The following is a 21,690-nucleotide window of genomic DNA, read 5'->3' as shown; positions in this document are numbered from 1 at the left end:
GTATCCTTTTATACGTGTATAGATTTTTAAATTTTGAATATAGCCTAGATTCTAGAAATTAAAGTGTATAATATATAATATTATAGAGTTATGTATCAAAGAAATCCATAAGAAAAATGTAATTTACTTTTACTGTACCTACTTGAGCCTTACGGGCGTTTGTAAATAAAAAAAAAATAATAATAATACAGTTAATAATCAATAAGTAATACAATAATAATTAATAGTCATTAGTCAGTACTCAGTAGGTAGTAGGTACCTATACCTAAATATTATGTGAGTGTGGACTATGGAGGCATCTGGAGGACAGTTAATTACTCGACGTATGGTTCTTACACTTGGTACCTATTATACTTTTGTTACCAAGTATAATTACATAGGTAGTATATTGTATATATATTAAATACCTCCATTTAAATAATTTTATAAAGTATAGAAACATAGGGATACCTACCTACAATTGCTATGATGTATCAATGTTCGTCTATTATAGTCGGTAATAATTTAGACGAATTATACAGTTTATACTCCCTACACTTAAAAAAAATTACAAATTACAAGAGTATGATACTTTTGTCCTAAGCAATTTAATAATATTTTAGAATTCATACATTTTTCCATGTGAATAAGGTATTGTGATTTATATAGTTATAACTTATAAGTTATTAATATATTCAGCATATTTTGTATTATATTATACTTTATATATAGTTTTATACTTATACTTTTAAAACTATTTTACAGTATAATATGCTTAAATAAAATATTTAACGATACCACTATGTGTACGAGTATGTACGACCTTATTCCGTTCCGAGCGATGGAATAAAAATAATCTTTAAAATAATATTGTCTTTTGAGGAAATAATTTGAAAAAAAAATGTCGATAAAAAAGGTAACAAAACAGTGTTCAATTCTAAAAAGGATAAAGATATAATATTATTATTATCCAGTACCCACTGCCCGTGAATTGTGATGCCGTGAAAAATGAAAATATTATGAATAGAATTACAGACATAATAATTTAGTTATGTTCATGAAAACTGAAAAGTAGCCAGTTGAGGCCCAGCAGCCTTGAGACTTGAGTATTCGTAAAATGATCCCCTTCCATGCATAATCGATATAATATTTTGTTGATGAATGATAATAATAATATATTATGTCAAATACCAAAATGAAGTCTCCACTCGCCGCACATGACCTATCTGGGCTATTTGTGGAGTGTGGACCTATCTCATTCCTCAGTCATCAGTTGATACGTCTTGATAGTAAGTTGATTCTGTGTTTTGTGTACATAACATTCTTATCATTTCAATAAATTTTCAGTTTTGTTTTTAAACATTTAAACTGGCCAATGCCCAATATTATAAATTATAATGACCGTTTCATCATAATATGCATGACAAAATAGATTTTTGTCATGATACCTAATAATATGTGAGATGAATTAAACGGTTTCAACTCGATACGAGTGTTATGATAATTAAAATTGAACATGATATCTTTATAGACGTAATAGTCGGGCAAAGTTTTATTTATTTGATGATATATTTTTTTTTTTGATTGTTATATCGTATATATGAAATGGTTTTACTATTATGCAATTAGGAACCCGAATTCCGATGATTTATTGCTTAAAAGTGCATTTTATGTTGCACTATTTTAAAGCAATGACTGTTTAGAATAACTATTAAAGATAATATTAAGAAAACAACAAAATGAAACTATACAAAGTTGAATACTTAAGCTCTTGTACAGTCAACAAACGTCTTACAAACCCAATGATCCCGTGGATTATTGCAGAGATCAAGAAAAATAATTATCGTAAAAAAGTAAGTGCGATATTTTTGTGTATAAACTAAATATTAATGTCATTACTTATTGGATACCAAAATGTATATGTACTATATGTTAAATACACCATTATTTATTGACTATTTTCAATTTTGACTATCTATGGACTGATTTGTAAAAACAATCCATCTGTAGGTAATCAAAAGAAATTTGAAATCTGAAATAATTTATGTTTTAGAAAAATATAAGAACAAGTTAATACAAAAACATTATACTATAATAGCATTAATTTTTTAATTATTTTTCATAAATTTTTTAAACACCACATTATGTGTTTTGGTTGTATTTGAATAAATAGGTTCTAATAGTAGTCTAATACCTATTTTATCAGAATCATAATATGGCATGTGCCGTATTGTCAGGATTGAAGATAGTGCAAAATGAGCTGACATTGTAATACTTTCTTTCCAGATTTAAGCAATTTGCTGTGTGGAAGGTACAAATTAGAATACTATCCAGGAATATTTTTATGAGAGATTTGAGTTTAGCTTGAGAAAGAGTTGGTTCGAGTTTGAAAATTTAATAACTGAAAAATATAATTAAGTATAAAATGTTTAAGTTAGGTATTTACCAAACATTGAAACTTATAATCTCTAAATTATTAGAATAACATTAGTTTGTTAATTTCATATTTATTACTCGTTAGACATTAATCATAATTGATATAGAGATTAAAAAAAATATTTAAATTCTATAAAATATTATATTGATTTTATTGGGTGATTTAAAATATAATGAGTATTAATAATTAGTTTATAGTTTAATTATGTTTAAGTGTTTATTTTCATTCAAAATTGAGCATTCATTGTTTAATATATTATTTATGTTGAATAAATACTGACCTTTTTATATTTTGTGTATATGATAAAATAGTTTAAGTAAAAAGTTATTTCAAATATTTTAAAAGGTGAGGATTGGAATAGAAGATGTCAGTCTTGTGATCTATGACAATTGGGATTTTAAGAACCAATTACTTTTTCAACACGAGTTAAAATACATAACCAGATTAGCATTTTTAAACAGCGATGTGGCTACATTCTTTTATGCAGTCAGAGATATGGCAGATGAAAACAACGTTCATTGTCATGTTTACAATACAACTCAACCAGATGAAGTAAGGACATTTTATTTTATTTTACATACTTATTATCTTTTAATGGCATGTTAGTTATAACTTATAGTGTCTCATAGTAATTAATGTATTTTGTTTTATCTTTTTAAGATTGTTTTTATTATGTAAGTAGTAAAAGATTTAATGTTCTCAATAATTAGTTCTACTGATGACAAATTGTTCTTAATAAGTAGTAAAGATTTTATGAAATAATAAACTTATAATTTCATAAAACGATAAATAACTGGATTGCATTTAATTTATTCAAATGATTTTAAATTTTTCAATAAAATTTAGTTGATTTGTTTAATATGTTATATTATTATTACTAAATCCTGTCTATCTAAATAATATTATTTAACTGGCTAGTTGTACGGTAAAGTCTTAATAACAACATTGAAAATAATATGAGTTAAAATTATAATGTTTGTTAGGAACATGAATTAACGTTATTCAATGTGACCAAGGACAAGGTGAACTAGTATTATATTATGAACACTGCTGCATGTTGTTTAAAAAAAACATGTAAAAATATATTATGTTATTATAAACTAATTTCCTATCATTCATACTTAGTTTTTTTGTTAATGCTTAAATGCAATAGAACATTTAATTCTATAAATAAACATTTTTTTAACTTTACACAGGATTATAAATAGTATTATTATAAGTACTATCTTTTATATTGAATGTAAATAATTTGAGTTAAAATCATAAATTTCCTCATCTGCACCCTACAATACATACATTTTTTTTTCATTTGATAATTTCAATAATTTCCGTTATTATTTTTGTTTAAGTTTAATATTTAATGGTAATTATATAACATGTCTTGTATTTAGATTCTGTAGCCTTGACTCTTGAGCTTCTAATGACAATGACTTTTCTTAGATTTCCCATTAAAAAAATAATGATACAATAAATAGTATTTATAATATTATTATAACTATATATTATTAATATTTTTAATAATTTCTTAGAATGGTTGATGCTATAATACTGCTTAATATTTAATTATGTTTTTAATTATGGTTATCAAAATCATTTCAGTATCGAATGTTAAAAGTTTACACTAAAAAATAGTATTTTATAAAATTTAGTATTTTATTGATTTAAATTCAATGATATCCTCAAGACTTAGTGTTAAATTTATCTACAAGTTGATATACTTAAAAAATATATTGTTATTTAAATATATAATATAGGTATATGTATATATAAATATATATATATATTATATAAACATTAGAGTTATTAATTAAGTATTTTTACAAGCTACATATAGAATTAAAAAAATAAAATAATTTATAGATATTATGTTGATTAAATTATTATTCATCAATTATAAATGCTATTTATTTTCTAAATTTATACGAGCTTAAAATAAATTAGAGGCGTTTCCTTGTTTAAGTTTCAAAAAATGTTTATACTTACTTATATAATTGCTGATATTGATTAATTCATTTTTTAGTTTGTATATTTCTATAGTTAAAAGATTTGATTAAATTTATAAATTAAACTTTAGCTTGATTTAATTAATAAAAACATATTTGGTTCACTTTTAACTTATTTAGTAACTTTTTAATATTCTGTTTGATAATATTGATTTTCAATTGAGAAACATTTAAATAATTGATGATGCATTTTATAAAAATTATATTATTTAATAAAATTACTAACAATTAAAAATTTTTTTTTTTATCATTGTTATTGATAAATCAAACTTGAAATGTATTGAATATACTATATGATAGACGTTATCTAATTTTGTTTTAGAGTATGTCATACTGTATTTAAACGTATAGACAATTTGAACACCTTCCAACTTCTAAATTTAGAATGCCTAGAAAGTATTTTGTTTTGTTCGGCAATAATTCATTAGTTTTAGTCAACAGTGGCCTGAAAATATTCAGAATTTAGTATTTAATAGAAAAAATTTTTTTAGGTAATGGAGTTATTTACGACAATGAAGGAAAACTCACATAAATCATTACAAAATATTGGACGTTCATTAAGTAATGCTCAGACATTAACTTCATTGTGTGCTGATATATCTCCAAACTCCTCTCATTTTTTCGAGGTAATTAAAAATACCTACCTAAAATAGTATTAAATAATAACTATATTTAATGTTACATAAATACAATTGACAATACTGTTTTTATCTTAGATTTTTATGTTCAAGGTTTGAAGGTTACATACATTTTTTTTTTATTCTATTCATTCTCGTCAAATGAAAAATAGTAATGAAAAATATTAATATTTTTCTAGGTGTTATATGTTGGTAAAATTAGAGTATCTCAAAAAAAAGTTCCGAATTCATTTATTGATGATGCATTAGAAAAATTTCGTTTACACGAATTGGAAAAAAGTAAAAAGTCAAATAGTACTAATACTTCAAGACGAGGATCCCAAATAAATGTAAATTTAATATTTTAGTTTAAACATAACTAGTGTTCTTGTAATTATAAATAACAGCTTAATATTTTTGTATACAACATTTAATATTTTCTGATTATAGTCTTCAGATCAAAACACCACATATCTTTCAGATCCAAGACGTGGGTCAATGATAGTTTTATCACCTGGGATTGAAAACCAAGGTTATTCATTTGGAGCTGAAAAACAAACTAAAGAATTAGAGTAAATTAATTTAAAATTTATATTTGAAACCTATATTGAATTGTATTGAATGTAATTTTTGATATAGGATTATAAGAACAAGATCTGGATCTATAAATTATCCAATTAAAAACCTAGAGAACAATGTATGTATACATTAGTATTTTTTTTAAATAACAATTTATTATTTTTATATTCCAATATGAAATTGTATTACTTTAAGGGACACAACTCTAACATAGCAGAAGAAATTAACAGAACAATGGTTTTTCAAATTGGTAGAAGCGATTTACGATTAATAAGCCCAGATCGCAAACAAATTCTTTTACATAAACAATTAAAAGATATAATTAACTGTGTGCAGGTTTGATATAAATTATTCGTAAATTTAAAATCATAAATATTAAATAATCCATATTTATTTTTATTTAGGGTTCTAGAAATCAATTACACTTTGGTTTTACTTGTAGAGATCCTTCATCAAGTGAAAGTTGTATTGGATATATTTTTAAATGTGAATCAGAGTCTGTCGCAGTTGAATTAGTCACAGGTTTTTAATGATTAATGTTTTTATTAATTTAATTTAATGTATTCTTTTACCTATTTAGCGATTAATTTGGCTATCAATAACACTAATGAAGCATTAAAGAAAGAAAAACAAGTAATAGTATCTTGTGAACATTGTCCTATGGTGTGGTTTCATAAACTATGTTCTGACATTGAAAGTATGTTTATTTTAGTAATACAAGTTTAGCAATTTTACATAAACATTTTTTTTTCAGATCTTAGTGATCATAAAATTCAAACTGTAATATTTAAACAGTTAGAAACATTGCCTGAAGATGATCAAGAAATTGTACTAACAAAATTACATGGTTTAGAAACATTAAGTAAAATAAGTCTCAAAGAACAAAATGAACTACTAATAATGTTGTTAAGAACACACTGTGAAAGCAAACAGATGAGGCATGTTCATGATTCAGCTGAAAATAGGTATGGAAGTGGGACTTTATCTAATATAATTTATTTTCTACAATAAACTGCAATTTTTCTTTTAGACATGAATTTTTAAATCAATATCTTGGTGGAAGTACAATTTTCATGAAAGCAAAACGTTCACTAACCAGTTCTTTTGATCAACTAATGAAAAGGAGAAGTTCAAAAGATGATGTAGGCCTAATAGCTACAGTTAAAGAAAATTCTTTGCCAAATAATGTTGCATTTCATAAAGTAAATATATTAACAAAAGGATAATTTGAATTACAAAATTTTGATCATAAATCCATGTCATGTACTTTTATTTTATTATTTCTGTAGTTGATTTGAATGAATCAGTATATAATCTTTTTATTTGTTTAACTTTCTTGATTATTTTAGTTACAATGAGTAATTGTATAATTTATGAAATTAACTTTAAAAAAAAACTTTTTTTTAAATATAATATTCATTATTCATTATTGTACTATGAATAATTATAATTATAAACATAAATATTTTGAGTTATTCAAACTAACTACCTTACAAAACAATAAAAATAAATATCTTTTATTTATTAGGAATATTTTATTTAAATTTTATACTTTTAAATATTAATTTAAATATCAAAATAATTTATTTTATTTTAGGAACCTTCTCCAAAATCTGATTTAAGTTCACGACTACAAGTACAAAAATCAATATCTAATGGTAAAGCACATTCTAATAAACCAGAAGTTTGTTTGGCTGAAACTAAGTCTCACAGTAGCCCAGCATCAATGATGAATATGTTTGTTAATATGATTATAATATAAAAAGCTACTTCCACAAACATTATAATTATTTTATTTTAGGTTTTTGAAAGTTGGTCAATCCCCAAAATCTTCTATGATTTCAACTTCAGATAATGATTCTGATGAACAAAATGATCTGAATCCAGGGAGTTGGCGTCAAGCAATTTTCAAAAATGTCGTCACTCCTAACAAACAAACTAAAGGTAGTTAGGATTTTTCAATTTATTGCAGTAGTATTTGAATTTTTATTTAATCTTGATGTTTTAGATACTGAGAATGTTAAAAAGAAATTAGATGCCAATGATTTAAGAGCTCTGTGGAAAAAAGCAATTAATCAACAAGTTTTATTAATTCGAATGGAAAAAGAAAATGCAAAATTAAAAGGTTGGTAAAATGTATGAAATTCTTATAATGTACTACACCCATAAAATGTATGTTATATATACAGTAGGGTCTCGATAATCCGAACACAGGCTAATCCGAAAGACGCGGTAATCCGAACGGGCTTGAGAATTATCTTATCACCATAATATGTACATATTATGCATGTATTTATAAATAATATTTTCCGGTAGCACAATTTTTCGATTATGTGGGACAATGCATATCAATCCATAATAGGAACCAGTGTACAAAAAAAAAAAAATAAAAAAAATAAACTAATATTTTAAATGGTAAAAACTAAAAGTTCATAATTATATTAATATTTTTATGTATTCATTGTCTTTTGAAATTACGAGTTTTTACACGATTAATACCTACAAATAAAAATAAAATTTCATAATTAAAATTACAATAAAATTGATGTTTTTTTTAAGCCATAGGTAATCCGAAATAATCGCTAATCCGAACGACACCTTTCCCCAATCTCGTTCGGATTATCGAGGCTCTACTGTACTATATTCTGGTCTAAAAGAGAAAGAACCCATGTCTCGATGAAAACCTGTCTGGCTTTACACAGTTCCATCAACACAAAGCTCACTTGCATCAAATAATGCTGGTTCCAGTTCACTTCTTAGATCCTGATAGTCAATGGTGGCTTACACAGTACCTAGAAATACTTTTTTTTTTTTTTATTTAAGAAAAATTTACAATCTATATACAATTTATACAATAAGTAAATATGATGAAATAGGAATACTTAAAATTTTTAAATAGGGGAAATAGTACCCTGTACGTTGGCATACATTTTCTTTCTCTTGTGGGCCAGAGTCTAAGTTACAAGAGCTATATAAACCAATATGTGTTCGAATGTATTCTGTAATAAATTTAATTGCAAAACATAACTTTAGAAATAAATGTACAAGTAAATAGTATTATGACAAGGCTAAAACTCAAAAGTAAAAACTAAATTTTGTTGGAGATCAATGTGCTTTGGAAAGCTTAATTCTTAACTTAATAAATTCCAGCTCCTCCCCTGTTCCCAGCTCTATTCTTTATCATGTATACTAAGTAAAAGCCATATATTAGTCCATTAAGGGTTCATAACTTCTAGTGTTCAAATCTGAAGTACAGGAAATATTTAGTATTGTTTCACTGATTATTTTATTTTAAAATGTTTGATATGATATTTTAAAATTACAGAAAGGCAAGAAGAAGCCACAGTAAAAAGAATAAAACTGGAGTATGATGATATTGGTTCATCTGCTCGAGAATATTTGGGTGTGTGGGAAACAATAGTTAATAAAGAGAATCGTAAATATGATGCAAAAATGTTGCGTCAAGCTATTAGACAAGGTATACAATATTTCATCATAAATATTATCTAATAATAATTAAGACACTACACCCACAATTCACATATATTGCCTCCATCTTACAAATGCAATGGATAGTAAAACGGTTTTGCGCAGAAAATAACTGAAAGGCTACAGTTATAATTAAGAAATAAAATTTTCATTCTATAAAGAGGAAAATATTTACTGTACAATCTTATTTTTTGACTTACAACAGTTTTAGCTATGTTTTATATTAATTGTGAAACAGAGTCAATACATGCAAGTATAGTGTCCTCTTAAAGTCTTCATTTATACAATAATAATTATTAATTAATATAACAGGAGTTCCAAGAAGTAAAAGAGGAGATGTTTGGATATTTTTTGCTGAATTGTATTGTAACACAACTGCTCCTTCTCCTATTGATTTAGAAAAGTTTCCAAATTTTAATGTACCATATGAACAATTATTAAAACAATTAACTAAGTATCAACATGCTATCCTTATCGATTTAGGTAAGTTGTATTCAAGTATATATATTTTTTACTACTCTATACTGAAGTTATAAATATTAAGTTTAATTTAAATAATTAAACTTCAAATAAAAATTAATTGCCTATTGATATTTGTATTATTGTTAATATTTAGTTACATATTGAAAATATAATTATTTTTATGAAAATTACAGGAAGAACATTTCCAAATCACACTTATTTTATGTCACCGTTTGGTCCTGGACAACTAGCTTTGTACAATTTGCTCAAAGCATATTCCTTATTAGATCCAGAAGTTGGATATTGTCAAGGACTATGTTTTATAGCTGGTGTTTTACTATTACATGTGAGTTATACTTTAACGGAATATTTGTAGAAAGATCTTGTATGAAAAATTATTTTTACAGATGTCTGAAGAACAAGCCTTCATGATGCTGAAACATTTAATGTTTAGACGTTCATTAAGAAAACAATATCTTCCTGATATGGCAGCTTTGCAAGTTCAACTTTACCAATTATCTAGACTTCTTCATGATCACCACCCTGACCTTTATGCACATTTCGACAATTGTGATATTCCTCCAACATTGTATGCTGCACCTTGGTTTTTGACAATGTTTGCTTCACAGTTTCCATTAGGATTTGTTGCTCGCATATTTGGTATAATAATACTAATTAGTAATTTAAGCTCTAAACATGTTTAATTTGATAAATATGTTTATGTGTTTTTCTATAGATATTCTATTCTTTGAAAATATTGATGTTCTGTTTCGTGTTATATTATCATTGTTGACATACCATAAAGATAATCTGCTTGCATGTGATGGAATGGAACAAATAATGAACTATATTAAAAATGATTTTCCTGTAGTAAATAAAGAAATCATTGACAAAATTATTAAACAAGTATTTTTAAATAATCACATAAATTTACTTTAATTATAAGTATATTTTTGTTTTTATAAGGTATTTACAACTGATTTATCAAAACAATTAATGGAATATGGAGTCGAATATCACGTATTGCAAGAAGAATTATCTTCACCCAGTCCTGAAATTAAAAAAATTAAGCATTTAGAGGAAATGAATAAGTCTTTAATGCAACAAAATAAAATTCTACACGAACAACTCGAGGTAAATTTGAATAGTAATTTAATAAATGTAAAAATTGCTGAGTATAAAATAAATATAATATTGAAAACTGTGTTAATTCATTTGTTTGATGAAAATTTCTTGATTACTGTTCTGCAGATATCAATAACAAATAATGGACGTTTGGAAATGAACAGATCTTCTAATCTTTCAGCAATTAACCGGTTAGAAAGTGAAGTTAAAAGTCTTGAGCTTACTGTGGTGACATTGGGAAATTTTATATCTGAACTAGCGTATTCTCATTCAACCATAGAAATACCTTCTGACGTATTAGGTTTGATATCTCAAATAAATATGTGCCGAAATCGGCGAAGTGATAATAAACAGACAAACATTAACAATTTATTCAATAAACCTCAGTTAGAGATACCATGTAGAATAAAACCTATGTTGGAAAAATCTTTATCAGACTCCAAAAACATATTGAAAAAATCGATAAAAGAAGAAATAAGTCAGGAAGAGGTCAAAAAGAAAATTTTTTTAAAAAGCTCTAAGAGTAATTATGAATTATTAAGTAATGAAAGTAATTTAAATAATAATGGATTGCATCCACTGGACTGCGAAGATGTGAATGTATGTTATTCTGGAACTACAAAGTTGCGAACGATTAAACCGATTCGTAGCAATAGTGATGGTCATTTTATATTACCAAATATTGTTGCAATAGATGTAGATGATTCACTTTGTAAACGAGATAAAAATGAAAATATTGAACTAAATACTTCTACCATTAATGGAAATTAAACGTTTCTCATCCTTCATTTGTATACTTTTGTGTACAACTTTATTATACCTAACTATAAAATGTATTGTCCATTTATTTAATACTTTTATATTAATTTATTTTTGTGATAATTTCTATTAGTATTTTTCTCAATTAAATATAACATGTTGTGTTTTAATAGTTATGTATGTTGTAAAAAGTAAATACTGTACGTTACCTGAATCAAACCAAAACTTAATTTAATTTAAATACATTGTACAATAATTTTTTAACAATAATGTAGTAAAACGAATTTATTTCCATTAAATTTTTTTTTTGGAAAATTTTAAATTCTTATTATTTATATTGAATTTGCATATTATACATTTATATTAATTTATGTAAATAATTGTAATACTACTGTTAAAGTTTTATTTATTTATATGTTAATTATATTTTTATTAATTAAATTAATTAAACTTATGAAAAAATAAATTCCTCCGAATAAATTTATCAATCTCCCCTTATGTTGAAATAAATAATAAAGTACCTGATAAATTAAGATGATCAAAATTGAAAATTTTGTTCAGAGATCTGAACAATGAAGTTTGCAAAAAGACAATAGATCTTAGCATAATATAATTATGTGAGTGATAACCAAACAGTTGATGCCACAGATAGAATATATTATAAATTATAGTCATTTAAAGAAATAAACAAAAATTTGTTGGAAGAGAAACATGAATACATGACTCTCACAGAAAATTAATTTCAAGATGCATAAATAAAAACCTATTATTTTTATACCTACTGGTATAAATAACACGATAGTTATGTACTTATTGGTGCCTATACAAATTGAAAAAAGAGATATAGAAAAAAACTATTTAAATTTGGTTTGGTTAGTTTTAGCTAAAATATAAAATTGCATTGCAAAACAACTATTCACCAATTAAGTTAATCTGACAAAATAGTTTTAAAGATGTGGAAGGTAAAAAAACTGGGCCTTAGTACAAAAAGTAATAATAATAAATATCATTGTTTAAATAATGTCTTGAGGTAAATTATAAGTCTCAATCAAAATAAAACTATTTTACAGTTTATTTAACAATAAAATAATATTAGTTTGTTCTAAATATAGTAAAAATGTGCAAAATTCAATGGATATCAATTAATATATAAAATTAAGGTGATAAATTGTCCATTAATAGTAAACTTTTTGAGGTTGATGTAAAAACTATGATTATTTTAATTAATATTCTTATTTATAATGACTAATATTAATTAAAAAAAAAATAAAAAAATAATTGTCACAACTGTGTAAGATATTAAATTAAAATGTATAAAGTAAGTAATTAAGTATTAAGTACGGACGACTATGATGTAATAGCCTCATTATGGTGAAAGAAGAGACTGGAGAGTGAAGTTTATTTGTAAATGTCTTTCCTTCCATCAAATACTTCATGCTCTAAATTAATATATGTCCTGCTGCCACACATTAAAAAAAAAAGATTTTGTGGACTCTTTCATGTGCTTGGAAATTATTGACTTATATTCTATACAGACATTTCGGTTACCCAATCTAATCTTTATAGAAGGATCATGTTAATATTGTATGCCTATATATATAATAAATGTAAACCATTTAATTAAATATTAATATATTTAACAGAATAACTTTTTCTAATAACATACAAAATAGGCGGTATATATTACATTTTAAAATATGTTTATTAGTAGGATATAGGTACTAGGTACTTAATTATCCTAATAAATCTAATATCAATTTTGATTATATTTTATCTTTAACAAAACGTAAAACATTTTATAATTAACAAAAATAATTCAATATACGTACTTTGATCAACATATTATATTTTAAGTTTTATTATTTTCTTCTTCCTTTTTGTCAACTTCATCATTGCCCTCTTCAACAATTGGTTTCTAAGAAATTCAATATCATTAATGTTAACGAAAAATGAATAAGTTTAAGACCATAAATCTTAAATTTATTAACTTTTTATACACTGGATATTTGTTTTAGCCATGAAGAAATCAAAGAAATGAAATTCAAAATTTATGATGTTTAACAAAATTATAACTTATAAGTAGAGATGTTATGAACTGTTCGATTTTCGAACCGAACCGAACCGAACTCTGAGTGTTCGGTTCGGTTCAAAGTCCGGACTGGAAATTCCAAATAATTGAACCGAACCAAATATCTAATAGTCCGGTTCGATAATTGAACCAGAGAAATAAAAATGAAAGTCGATGGAGTAACGGCTAAAATTATAAATTAAATTAATAATTATTATTAAATAATTAATAATTAATATTTATTATTTATGAGTTATTACTATTGTTATTGTTAATTGCGTGTTTCAACCGGCCGCCGCACACCTTTCCTACCACCCATAGCCAATGACCATTCAGCGCATTATACGAGATTGTCTAGATAGTAGATACTCCGTGCGGTAGGGAAGGGGGGCCTCGTTATGAAACCCTCAATACAAAAATAGATTGTTATTAGTTGTTTAAATGTTTAATGTTTGCTTGTTTTAAATATTGATGTTTTTCGCTTTTTCTCATCAGTTACCATCACATTAATAATTAAAAATTAAAAATCTCATGCATAATTATAAACTATTAAAGTATTTAAAGTATTTAAGTAAATAGTAGTAAAATCTTTATTCAATAATTCTGAGGTATGGTGGCTAAATGATGAATAAATAAATAAATAAATAAATAAATATTAAATAAAATAACATCAAATTTAACTTTTAATGTTCGGTCCGAGTTCGATAAAATATTTGAAGAGTTCAATTCGGTTCGGGTTCGATTAAAAGTGTATAGGTTTGGATCTGTTCGAGTTCGTTAATTTAAAGAAAAGTTGGGTTCGGTTCGACCTTAAATATTATGGTTTGTAACATCTCTATTTATAAGTAGTTAGCAGGTATACTTTTGCTTTTTGGTATAGTTAAAATATTTTGATGCCAAAATAATAAGTCAAGTTTTAAAAATTTCCTTATTAGTAACTTATCCATAAAAAAAACATTTTTATATGTAAATCTATCAGGGTGAGAATAAAGTTATTAAGTTATATTAAGTAAAAATCTATTTATTTATTACGATTATTAATGGATGTTAGAAATAGTCATAATAAATTTATAATCATTCTGTCTCACAATATTTCAAAAATCAATATTCATCTCTAGTAATAACTAATAATGGTATATATTATTTAATATATTTTATTTATTAACTATACATATGAAATATTATATTACCTCTTTATAAATTGTAGAATTTTGATAAAACACCATACTGATGCCAGCATGCCAACATTGCTTTAGTACTGGGTCAACAAGCCATCGTTTATCTGCACAATGATGCCAACAAGAAAGATCATTTGTACAATCACTATCTACTGGAGGTAGTTTTGTTTGGATATTATTAATGCAACGGGTGCATTTAATTCTAAAAAAAAAAGATATATATATATAAATATAAAACAAAATATAGTAAATCAATAACCAAATTAAAAAAATATATTAAATAACATTTCATTTTTTAACTGAGTGATTGAAAAAGGTTTTTTTATGTTCAAAAATTCAGATCAATAAATTATTTTTCTACCAACCCTATTCATCCAACCCAGATAACTCAATTAATATTAACACTACACAATATTTTTACTACATTTTTATATTTATATTTTATGGAAGTAAAATATTTCAATAAGTAATGATTATTGTAATTTATTTTATTGTATGTTAACATTTAAAAATGATTTTACTTTTCATGTGTATCACTAATAGTATCTTGCCGTAGATTAAATAATGTACGTAATTCAGAAACTGTAAAATGCCTTGCAACATCTTCTTCACAGTCAACTACACTAGAACTCAAGGCTTTTTTGTGTGCCTGTCTTTGCATCATTTTTTCTTCAATACTTCCAGTCTACAACGATGTATTCAATTTATTATTTTAAATATATTTTATTAATAATAATTCATTACAAAAACTTACAGCTAAAAATCGATATACAAAACAAGGTTTTTTTTGGCCATCTCTCCATACTCTAGCCATTGCTTGATCATCATTAGCAGGATTCCAATCGGGATCAAACATTACTAACCTATTAGCGCCAATTAAATTTAATCCACAACCTCCAGCTTTTGAACTCAACATAAACAAAAATACACCACTAGTAGGGCTATTAATATCATCTACAGCCTGTTTAAAATACAAATAATAGTTATTAGTTTATTACAGTAACAGGTTTAATATTATTGTTATTATGATTTCATATTTTAAAAATAAATATAGGTAAACACATTTATAGTCCAGCCCATGAAAAAAGTAAACCGTTTCTAGCATGTAGACTGAGGGTAGCGTCTGTTCAGGGTCATTGTTATTTGTTTCCCTCATCAAGTGAAAGTCAGTGGCATACTATACACATTAATCGTTGTTAATAGTTAATGACCGTCTTCAAAGTTTATCAATAATATGACAAATTGGTGGGAGATGTATCAAATCGATCACGTTTTGATTGGGAATGTTTATTTTTTTTGTTGGCCAGAGTATAATATGATTTATAGGTTATTTAAAATTGAATCTCTTTACTCATTACTTAAGTACCAGAAAGAAAATATGATGAGTAGTTGGTATTTAAAGAATATTTAGATAACCATGTTACATTCTAAGAGGAGTCACATAACTTGAAATTTTCAAATATTTACTCTCTTTTTATTCTGTTTAATGTATTTTGAATTGACAACTTTTTAGTTTTTATTTTTGGGCAAAAAAGCTTGAAAATTTAATAAATTGGGTCCTAGTTAATATGTTTTTTTTAAGTTAAAATGCTTATAAAATGTGCCAAGATCATTAATAATTGTAAATTACTACTTTTGAAGTTGAAATTTTCATAAAACTTTTCTTTTTATTTTTGAGATAAATATACAATCTTGCCCTTTGGCATAATAATATTGACAAAACTAAAAATCTAAACAAAAAATTATAATTTTAGTACCTTTGTTGTAATTAAAAAATATTTTTCTTGAACATTTGATACTATATAAAGTATATGTAGCATATGCACAATAAAACTACCAAAATATTTAGATTAATTTTTTGCTATTGTCTATGAAGATCTATCACTCACCTAAAATCACTGTAAGTTTCTTTAGAAATTATTACAATTAATTTAAATATTATTAATATAGCAAATGCAATGTTGTTGGAAAAAAATATCTCAAAAATTATACCTTGTATAGGACAGTCTTTGCTCACTTTTTGTGCACTATGATTTATCATTGACTTCAAATTTTACTCATCCATTATAGTGACTAACTCAATGACAAGATACACTCACATTTGATGTATAACAGATCCAAAAGCACTGATTTAGAACTATTATTCCGAATTTAAAAATAATTTTAACTAATATAATCTTAAATATTTGAATTAATTTTATAAATTAATTAATAGTATAGGTATTAGGTACTATTGAATAATTTGAATAATACATTTTTTAATACGTAGATAGATATAGTAATACATACTTTTGCTCTTTTCTTAGCAGGCATGGATCCATCTAATCTAACAAATGTATAGTTTCTTAATTTAGCAAGTCTTTCAAATAACTCCAATGTTTGAGTATAATTAGAAATCAATACCACACGATCAGTGGTGGTAGTTTTTATAACAGCCAACATTGTGTCGAGGACCATTAATTTGGATGATAATTCAATCATGAGTTTTTTTCTGAAAAATTATAATACAGAATCAATATTACTTATAAATAAAAATAAAGGTAAAAATGTAAAATTCGCAATTTTAAATCAAAAAACAATTATATTATTGATTATATATTAATTTATATTTATAACTTCAACAAAACATAAATTTTAAATTACTTGGAATGAGCTGCAATGTACGATGGAGGTAGTAGATGTTTTGAATTTTCAAATCCATCAGTTCCATTCATTATTTTATCTACTATAAGATCTGGATGAGCACATAACTTTTTGAGCAATGTAATAGCAGCTAATGCATTGCTAGTAACTTTCCCATCATTACCTGTAAATGAGTAAATAATGTAATTATACTTTTTAAACTTTAAATTATTAATATTTAAGTAAAAATTATTGAAAATATTAGTATACTTTTAATTGATTTAGTGACCATATCGGATTTAAGAAGATGTAGGTATAAATCAGTTTGTAGTGGTGTCAATTTTATGCAAACAACATGTTCAGTTTTAACTGGTAAATATTTGGAAAGTAATGCTGAGGTACGTCTAATTAGACACCTATTTACTAATGATATCAATTGTTCTAAACGCTCTGCTGCTTTTTTGCGTTCCGAATCAGTAGCACAGGAATCTTGACCTCGTGCAATAGGTGTTTCAAACTGGCGACGAAATTCTTGAGCTGTCCCTAAGATGCCTTCATTAACAAAATTTACAAGACTAAAATATTCAAGTAAATCATTTTGGATTGGTGTGCCTGATAATAGAACTCTTCGTTTTGCTTTTAAAGCCATTAAAGAACGATAAGTTTGATTTTCACAATTTTTTAATCTATGTCCCTAAATATGTATTAAAATAATTTTAATTATATGATATATTACCTCGATATAGATTAAGATAAAAAAGATTATATTTACCTCGTCACATAACACAAGACCTATATCTTCTGCATTTTGTAACAAACTTGCATGGCTACGGAAAGTTTCATATGATATAACTAAAATTGGATCAACAGTTCTACGTCCTCTAGCTTGAACAAACCCAGTAATTACTTTGTCCACTTGTTCTTTGCCTCCTCCATCAACAGGTAAAGCTCCAATTCGACCACCAAGCCATTTTGTTATTTCATTACACCAATTCTTAAATAAAATATAATCATTTTAATGTTTATTAATAATTAATATACAGTTATGATTGATTTGTATTTCTTAAAAAATATTTGTTTTTACCTTTACTAAAGAACTAGGAGTAACTATTATAGCTTTGTGAATAGTAGGTGAAGCATCTGGTCCTTGTTTCAAAAGAGTCCACATTAGAGTTATGCATTGCAAAGTTTTTCCTAATCCCATTTCATCTGCCATAATGCATCCATATGCACCTTCTATACGTACTCCCGTAACACATTCATACATAAACTTAACTCCCTAAAATGTGAATAAGTTTTAAAAATAAATTATTCAAAAAGAATTCATCAATAATATAATGAATGAATTTAAGAAAAAACAACAGTATGGAATAAAATGTACCTAGTAATGGGATGTAATTACTTTGCATATTCAAATGCATTAATTTGGTAATAATTTAATAACAATTTTATTTTTTGAAATAATAATTTATGTGTCTAAGAAACGCAGAAAAAAATTTACCTGCACACGTCTTTTTCCTAGGGGAAATTTTTGTTTTATATCACCCTCATTGAAAAAACAATAGATAGGGTTGATAATAGTAATAATTAAACTGGTTAATCGTTACCAATGACAATGATTAATATCTAATAGTTTAAGATAGAAGGTCTAATTAATGAAAAACAAGCTCAAGGTTCTACATTTAATAATATTTAAAAATATACTAACTTCTCTTTGATGGGGCCTAAGTATTTTTGATAATGCTGGATCAACAACAACATTAACTAATATTTTATCTCTAAAAAAATAAAGACAAATTACTTTTATAATAATTTCAAGACTAAGTACATCATACTTGTCCATTTTTAAAATATCATGGGCGCTAATTTGTGGAGGAATATACAAAATAAGAGCATCTGGAGCAGTAGGGTCATGTAAAGGTCGACGTAAGCCATCACGACGAACACCTAATGCTCTACTGTAACTGGTACCACTCCAATTCGCTATTGGCACTTTAAACGGCTTTGATAATATATTTCTTATATTTTGTTCCTTAAAAAAAAACATAAATTTAAATAATTTCTTTAATTTTTTACTTTTACTACTATAAATATATACTGACATAAAAGGAAAGTGTCATAGATTGGTCATCTACTTTTGAATTTTGTTCAGTTTTTTGTGACTGGTCACTATATTTTACACAAGCTCTTTTAGATTGATTTGAATCACTTAAAGGTCGCTTATTGACTTGGCTTGGAGCTAAACTTCGGCGCTAAACAACCCATTAAAAAGTATCATTAATCAAATCATATAATAATAATATCATAATCTTGATTCACAAGTAGATTTATTTTTATTTTAACACATGAAATATTTAAAAGAATACAATACCTACCATGATTACTGATTAGTGTGGTTATTGAATAATGCAAAATATAAATGTAATTTCAAGATGATAAATTATTTATTAAATTGCATAGTACTTCAACTAATATGACGTAAACCAGTTATTAATATCTGTAAATAAAATCGTTAAAATAGGACAATGCATAAATTCTGATACAAGCTGATAAATACTACAGATTATTAAATAAAATTACATACCATTGTTAAATGAAAAGCGACATTCAATATTCAATCGATTTGATTCAGTCCATGATATTACCAAAGTTCACTAAATGACTTATTGAATTTAAAACTTACCTGTCTAGTCTATTTAATTTTTAGTATTAGTATTGTTATTATTATTATCCTATACCTATCAATACAATGATAAAATTTATATTTTCCCGCGCTACAAGACATGGATAATAAACACAAGATAATAACCACGGACTAAGATATAATCACAGAACAATATAATGGACTGGAAACCATAGACCTTATACTCATAAGGTCTATGCTGGAAACGAGCCTCTTATCATGGCCACGAATGTATGTACAAGAGGTATAGTGCGGGGGGTCGCTACGTGTTCTTGAAGTTTTCAGCGCCATCTGTTGACTAAATATTTATTCTTTATACACATTACACTCGATGTCATTTTCAAACTGAATTTTTTTGTAAAAAATTAATTCAACCTCATATCATAATATGTCTAATAGAAAAATAAATTATTTATTAGAAATAATATAAAATAGACTTGGTAGTACAGGCTGTCAGCCGTCAGGTTCATAATAGTATTTCACTTTTTCCTATACAATGATTTTACATCATTGAATTCAAATTTGACACATCCATTACAGTAACCCCTCTAGACACTGTTAACTACTTATGTTAATAAATATATCAATATTACCAATAACAATTTTTTTATTTTCAGGTATTTACAAGTTTCGAATATTTATTTTTACTTGCATTTTTTTTTATTTGGTTTGAGTTTATCATATGCGTATATTGTCGCAATCTCATAATAATATATTGAGATATTATGAACATTAGTACTTCACTTTTATGATGAGTACATGGAAAATCTATTGGATCATAATTTTCCATAAAATGATCAATAGTTAAATCGAAAACATCAATGTTTTCAGAAAATTTAAAAAAAAATGAATTTTCGACATTTGACAATATGTCAATATTTTGAATATGAATTTATTAGGATGAGTCAAACCACCTCTTAATTTCAAGTTTATAAGGGCAGTTTCTGGTTTTTCTGAATAACATCTTTTACCTAAAAACAAACAAAATTCTAACAGTTTATCTAGATAAAATGTATGTATAGACACATTACCTATTACTGCAGTCCTGCATACATCACATGTAATAGATTTTGAGAAACTTTTTGTGATATATCCACATATATAATAAATTACACAATATTTTATGCCAGCTTTATAATAATTATGAATGTCTTCATCAAAAACAGTATTTATACCTATCTGTTTTTTTACAGCTAACGAATCCAATTTACTTTTCAATGAGTTAAGAACACGATTTAAGATATACCTTAAATCGTGGTTAAGATTAAGAACACAGTCTGTTACCAGTGACATCTTTTGGTGGCCGACCATGTCGTTTCCAGTCCATTATATTTATATCTTAGATCATATACTATAGTAAATGATCTAAGATTTATATCTTAGTCCGTGATAATAACACAGAATAGATTAAATTTAATATAATAATATTCTGTGACAATAATACGTCCTGTTCTATTATAATACAGAATAACCACAGAATCGGTGAAAAATTTCTCGATGTATTCAAAAGTGTTTCGAGACCTAAAAAACACACGCACGTCGTCATTGTAGTCATTATATTCATTATTCATCACTATGCTTAGAATCTAACATAAATATAGAAACAACTAAATAAGAAAAAAATGCATGAATATTTTGATTTTGATGATAAATTGAATTTCAGTGTTTAAAGTAGGATCGAAAAATGAG

At 25.5% G+C, this 21,690-nt stretch overlaps 2 protein-coding genes across 4 annotated transcripts; one reads left to right on the top strand and one right to left on the bottom strand.

Moving 5' to 3' along the window:
• The first annotated feature begins 1,120 nt into the window (after window positions 1-1,120).
• Window positions 1,121-11,916, top strand: plx (PTB_TBC1D1_like and TBC domain-containing protein plx). 2 transcript variants are annotated; one of them, XM_015515852.2, is made up of 22 exons: window positions 1,121-1,268; window positions 1,609-1,832; window positions 2,762-2,968; window positions 4,911-5,045; window positions 5,237-5,386; window positions 5,487-5,608; window positions 5,676-5,733; window positions 5,811-5,951; window positions 6,020-6,137; window positions 6,196-6,312; window positions 6,370-6,580; window positions 6,646-6,817; window positions 7,213-7,352; window positions 7,417-7,559; window positions 7,624-7,740; window positions 8,941-9,093; window positions 9,417-9,587; window positions 9,761-9,912; window positions 9,974-10,226; window positions 10,303-10,472; window positions 10,533-10,700; window positions 10,818-11,916. In XM_015515852.2, the coding sequence occupies exons 2-22, from the start codon at window positions 1,719-1,721 to the stop codon at window positions 11,460-11,462; spliced, it is 3,657 nt and encodes a 1,218-aa protein (XP_015371338.2). In that variant the 5' UTR covers window positions 1,121-1,268; window positions 1,609-1,718; the 3' UTR covers window positions 11,463-11,916. The 2 variants fall into 2 exon arrangements, with proteins under 2 accessions (XP_015371338.2, XP_015371337.2); XM_015515851.2 differs by having other exon boundaries at window positions 1,220-1,832.
• okr (DNA repair and recombination protein RAD54-like okr) lies at window positions 10,496-20,202 on the bottom strand. 2 transcript variants are annotated; one of them, XM_015515854.2, is made up of 15 exons: window positions 19,903-20,201; window positions 19,694-19,815; window positions 19,421-19,570; window positions 19,154-19,350; window positions 19,027-19,096; window positions 18,403-18,597; window positions 18,091-18,312; window positions 17,589-18,012; window positions 17,340-17,502; window positions 16,986-17,187; window positions 15,451-15,657; window positions 15,218-15,381; window positions 14,709-14,898; window positions 13,280-13,365; window positions 10,496-10,617 (listed from the first exon to the last, which is right to left on the bottom strand). In XM_015515854.2, the coding sequence occupies exons 2-14, from the start codon at window positions 19,694-19,696 to the stop codon at window positions 13,300-13,302; spliced, it is 2,253 nt and encodes a 750-aa protein (XP_015371340.2). In that variant the 5' UTR covers window positions 19,697-19,815; window positions 19,903-20,201; the 3' UTR covers window positions 10,496-10,617; window positions 13,280-13,299. The 2 variants fall into 2 exon arrangements, with proteins under 2 accessions (XP_015371340.2, XP_089078539.1); XM_089222413.1 differs by lacking the exon at window positions 10,496-10,617 and adding an exon at window positions 12,732-13,040 and having other exon boundaries at window positions 19,903-20,202.
• Window positions 20,203-21,690: the final 1,488 nt, after the last annotated feature.

Source organism: Diuraphis noxia, unplaced genomic scaffold (assembly GCF_037042655.1).
Source record: "Diuraphis noxia isolate RWA-SAM2 unplaced genomic scaffold, SU_Dnox_SAM2 contig0003, whole genome shotgun sequence".
In the NCBI taxonomy this organism is placed as follows: Eukaryota; Metazoa; Arthropoda; class Insecta; order Hemiptera; family Aphididae; genus Diuraphis; species Diuraphis noxia.
Note: the sequence above shows the minus strand (reverse complement) of the source record. Positions and strands in the feature narration are given on the sequence as shown.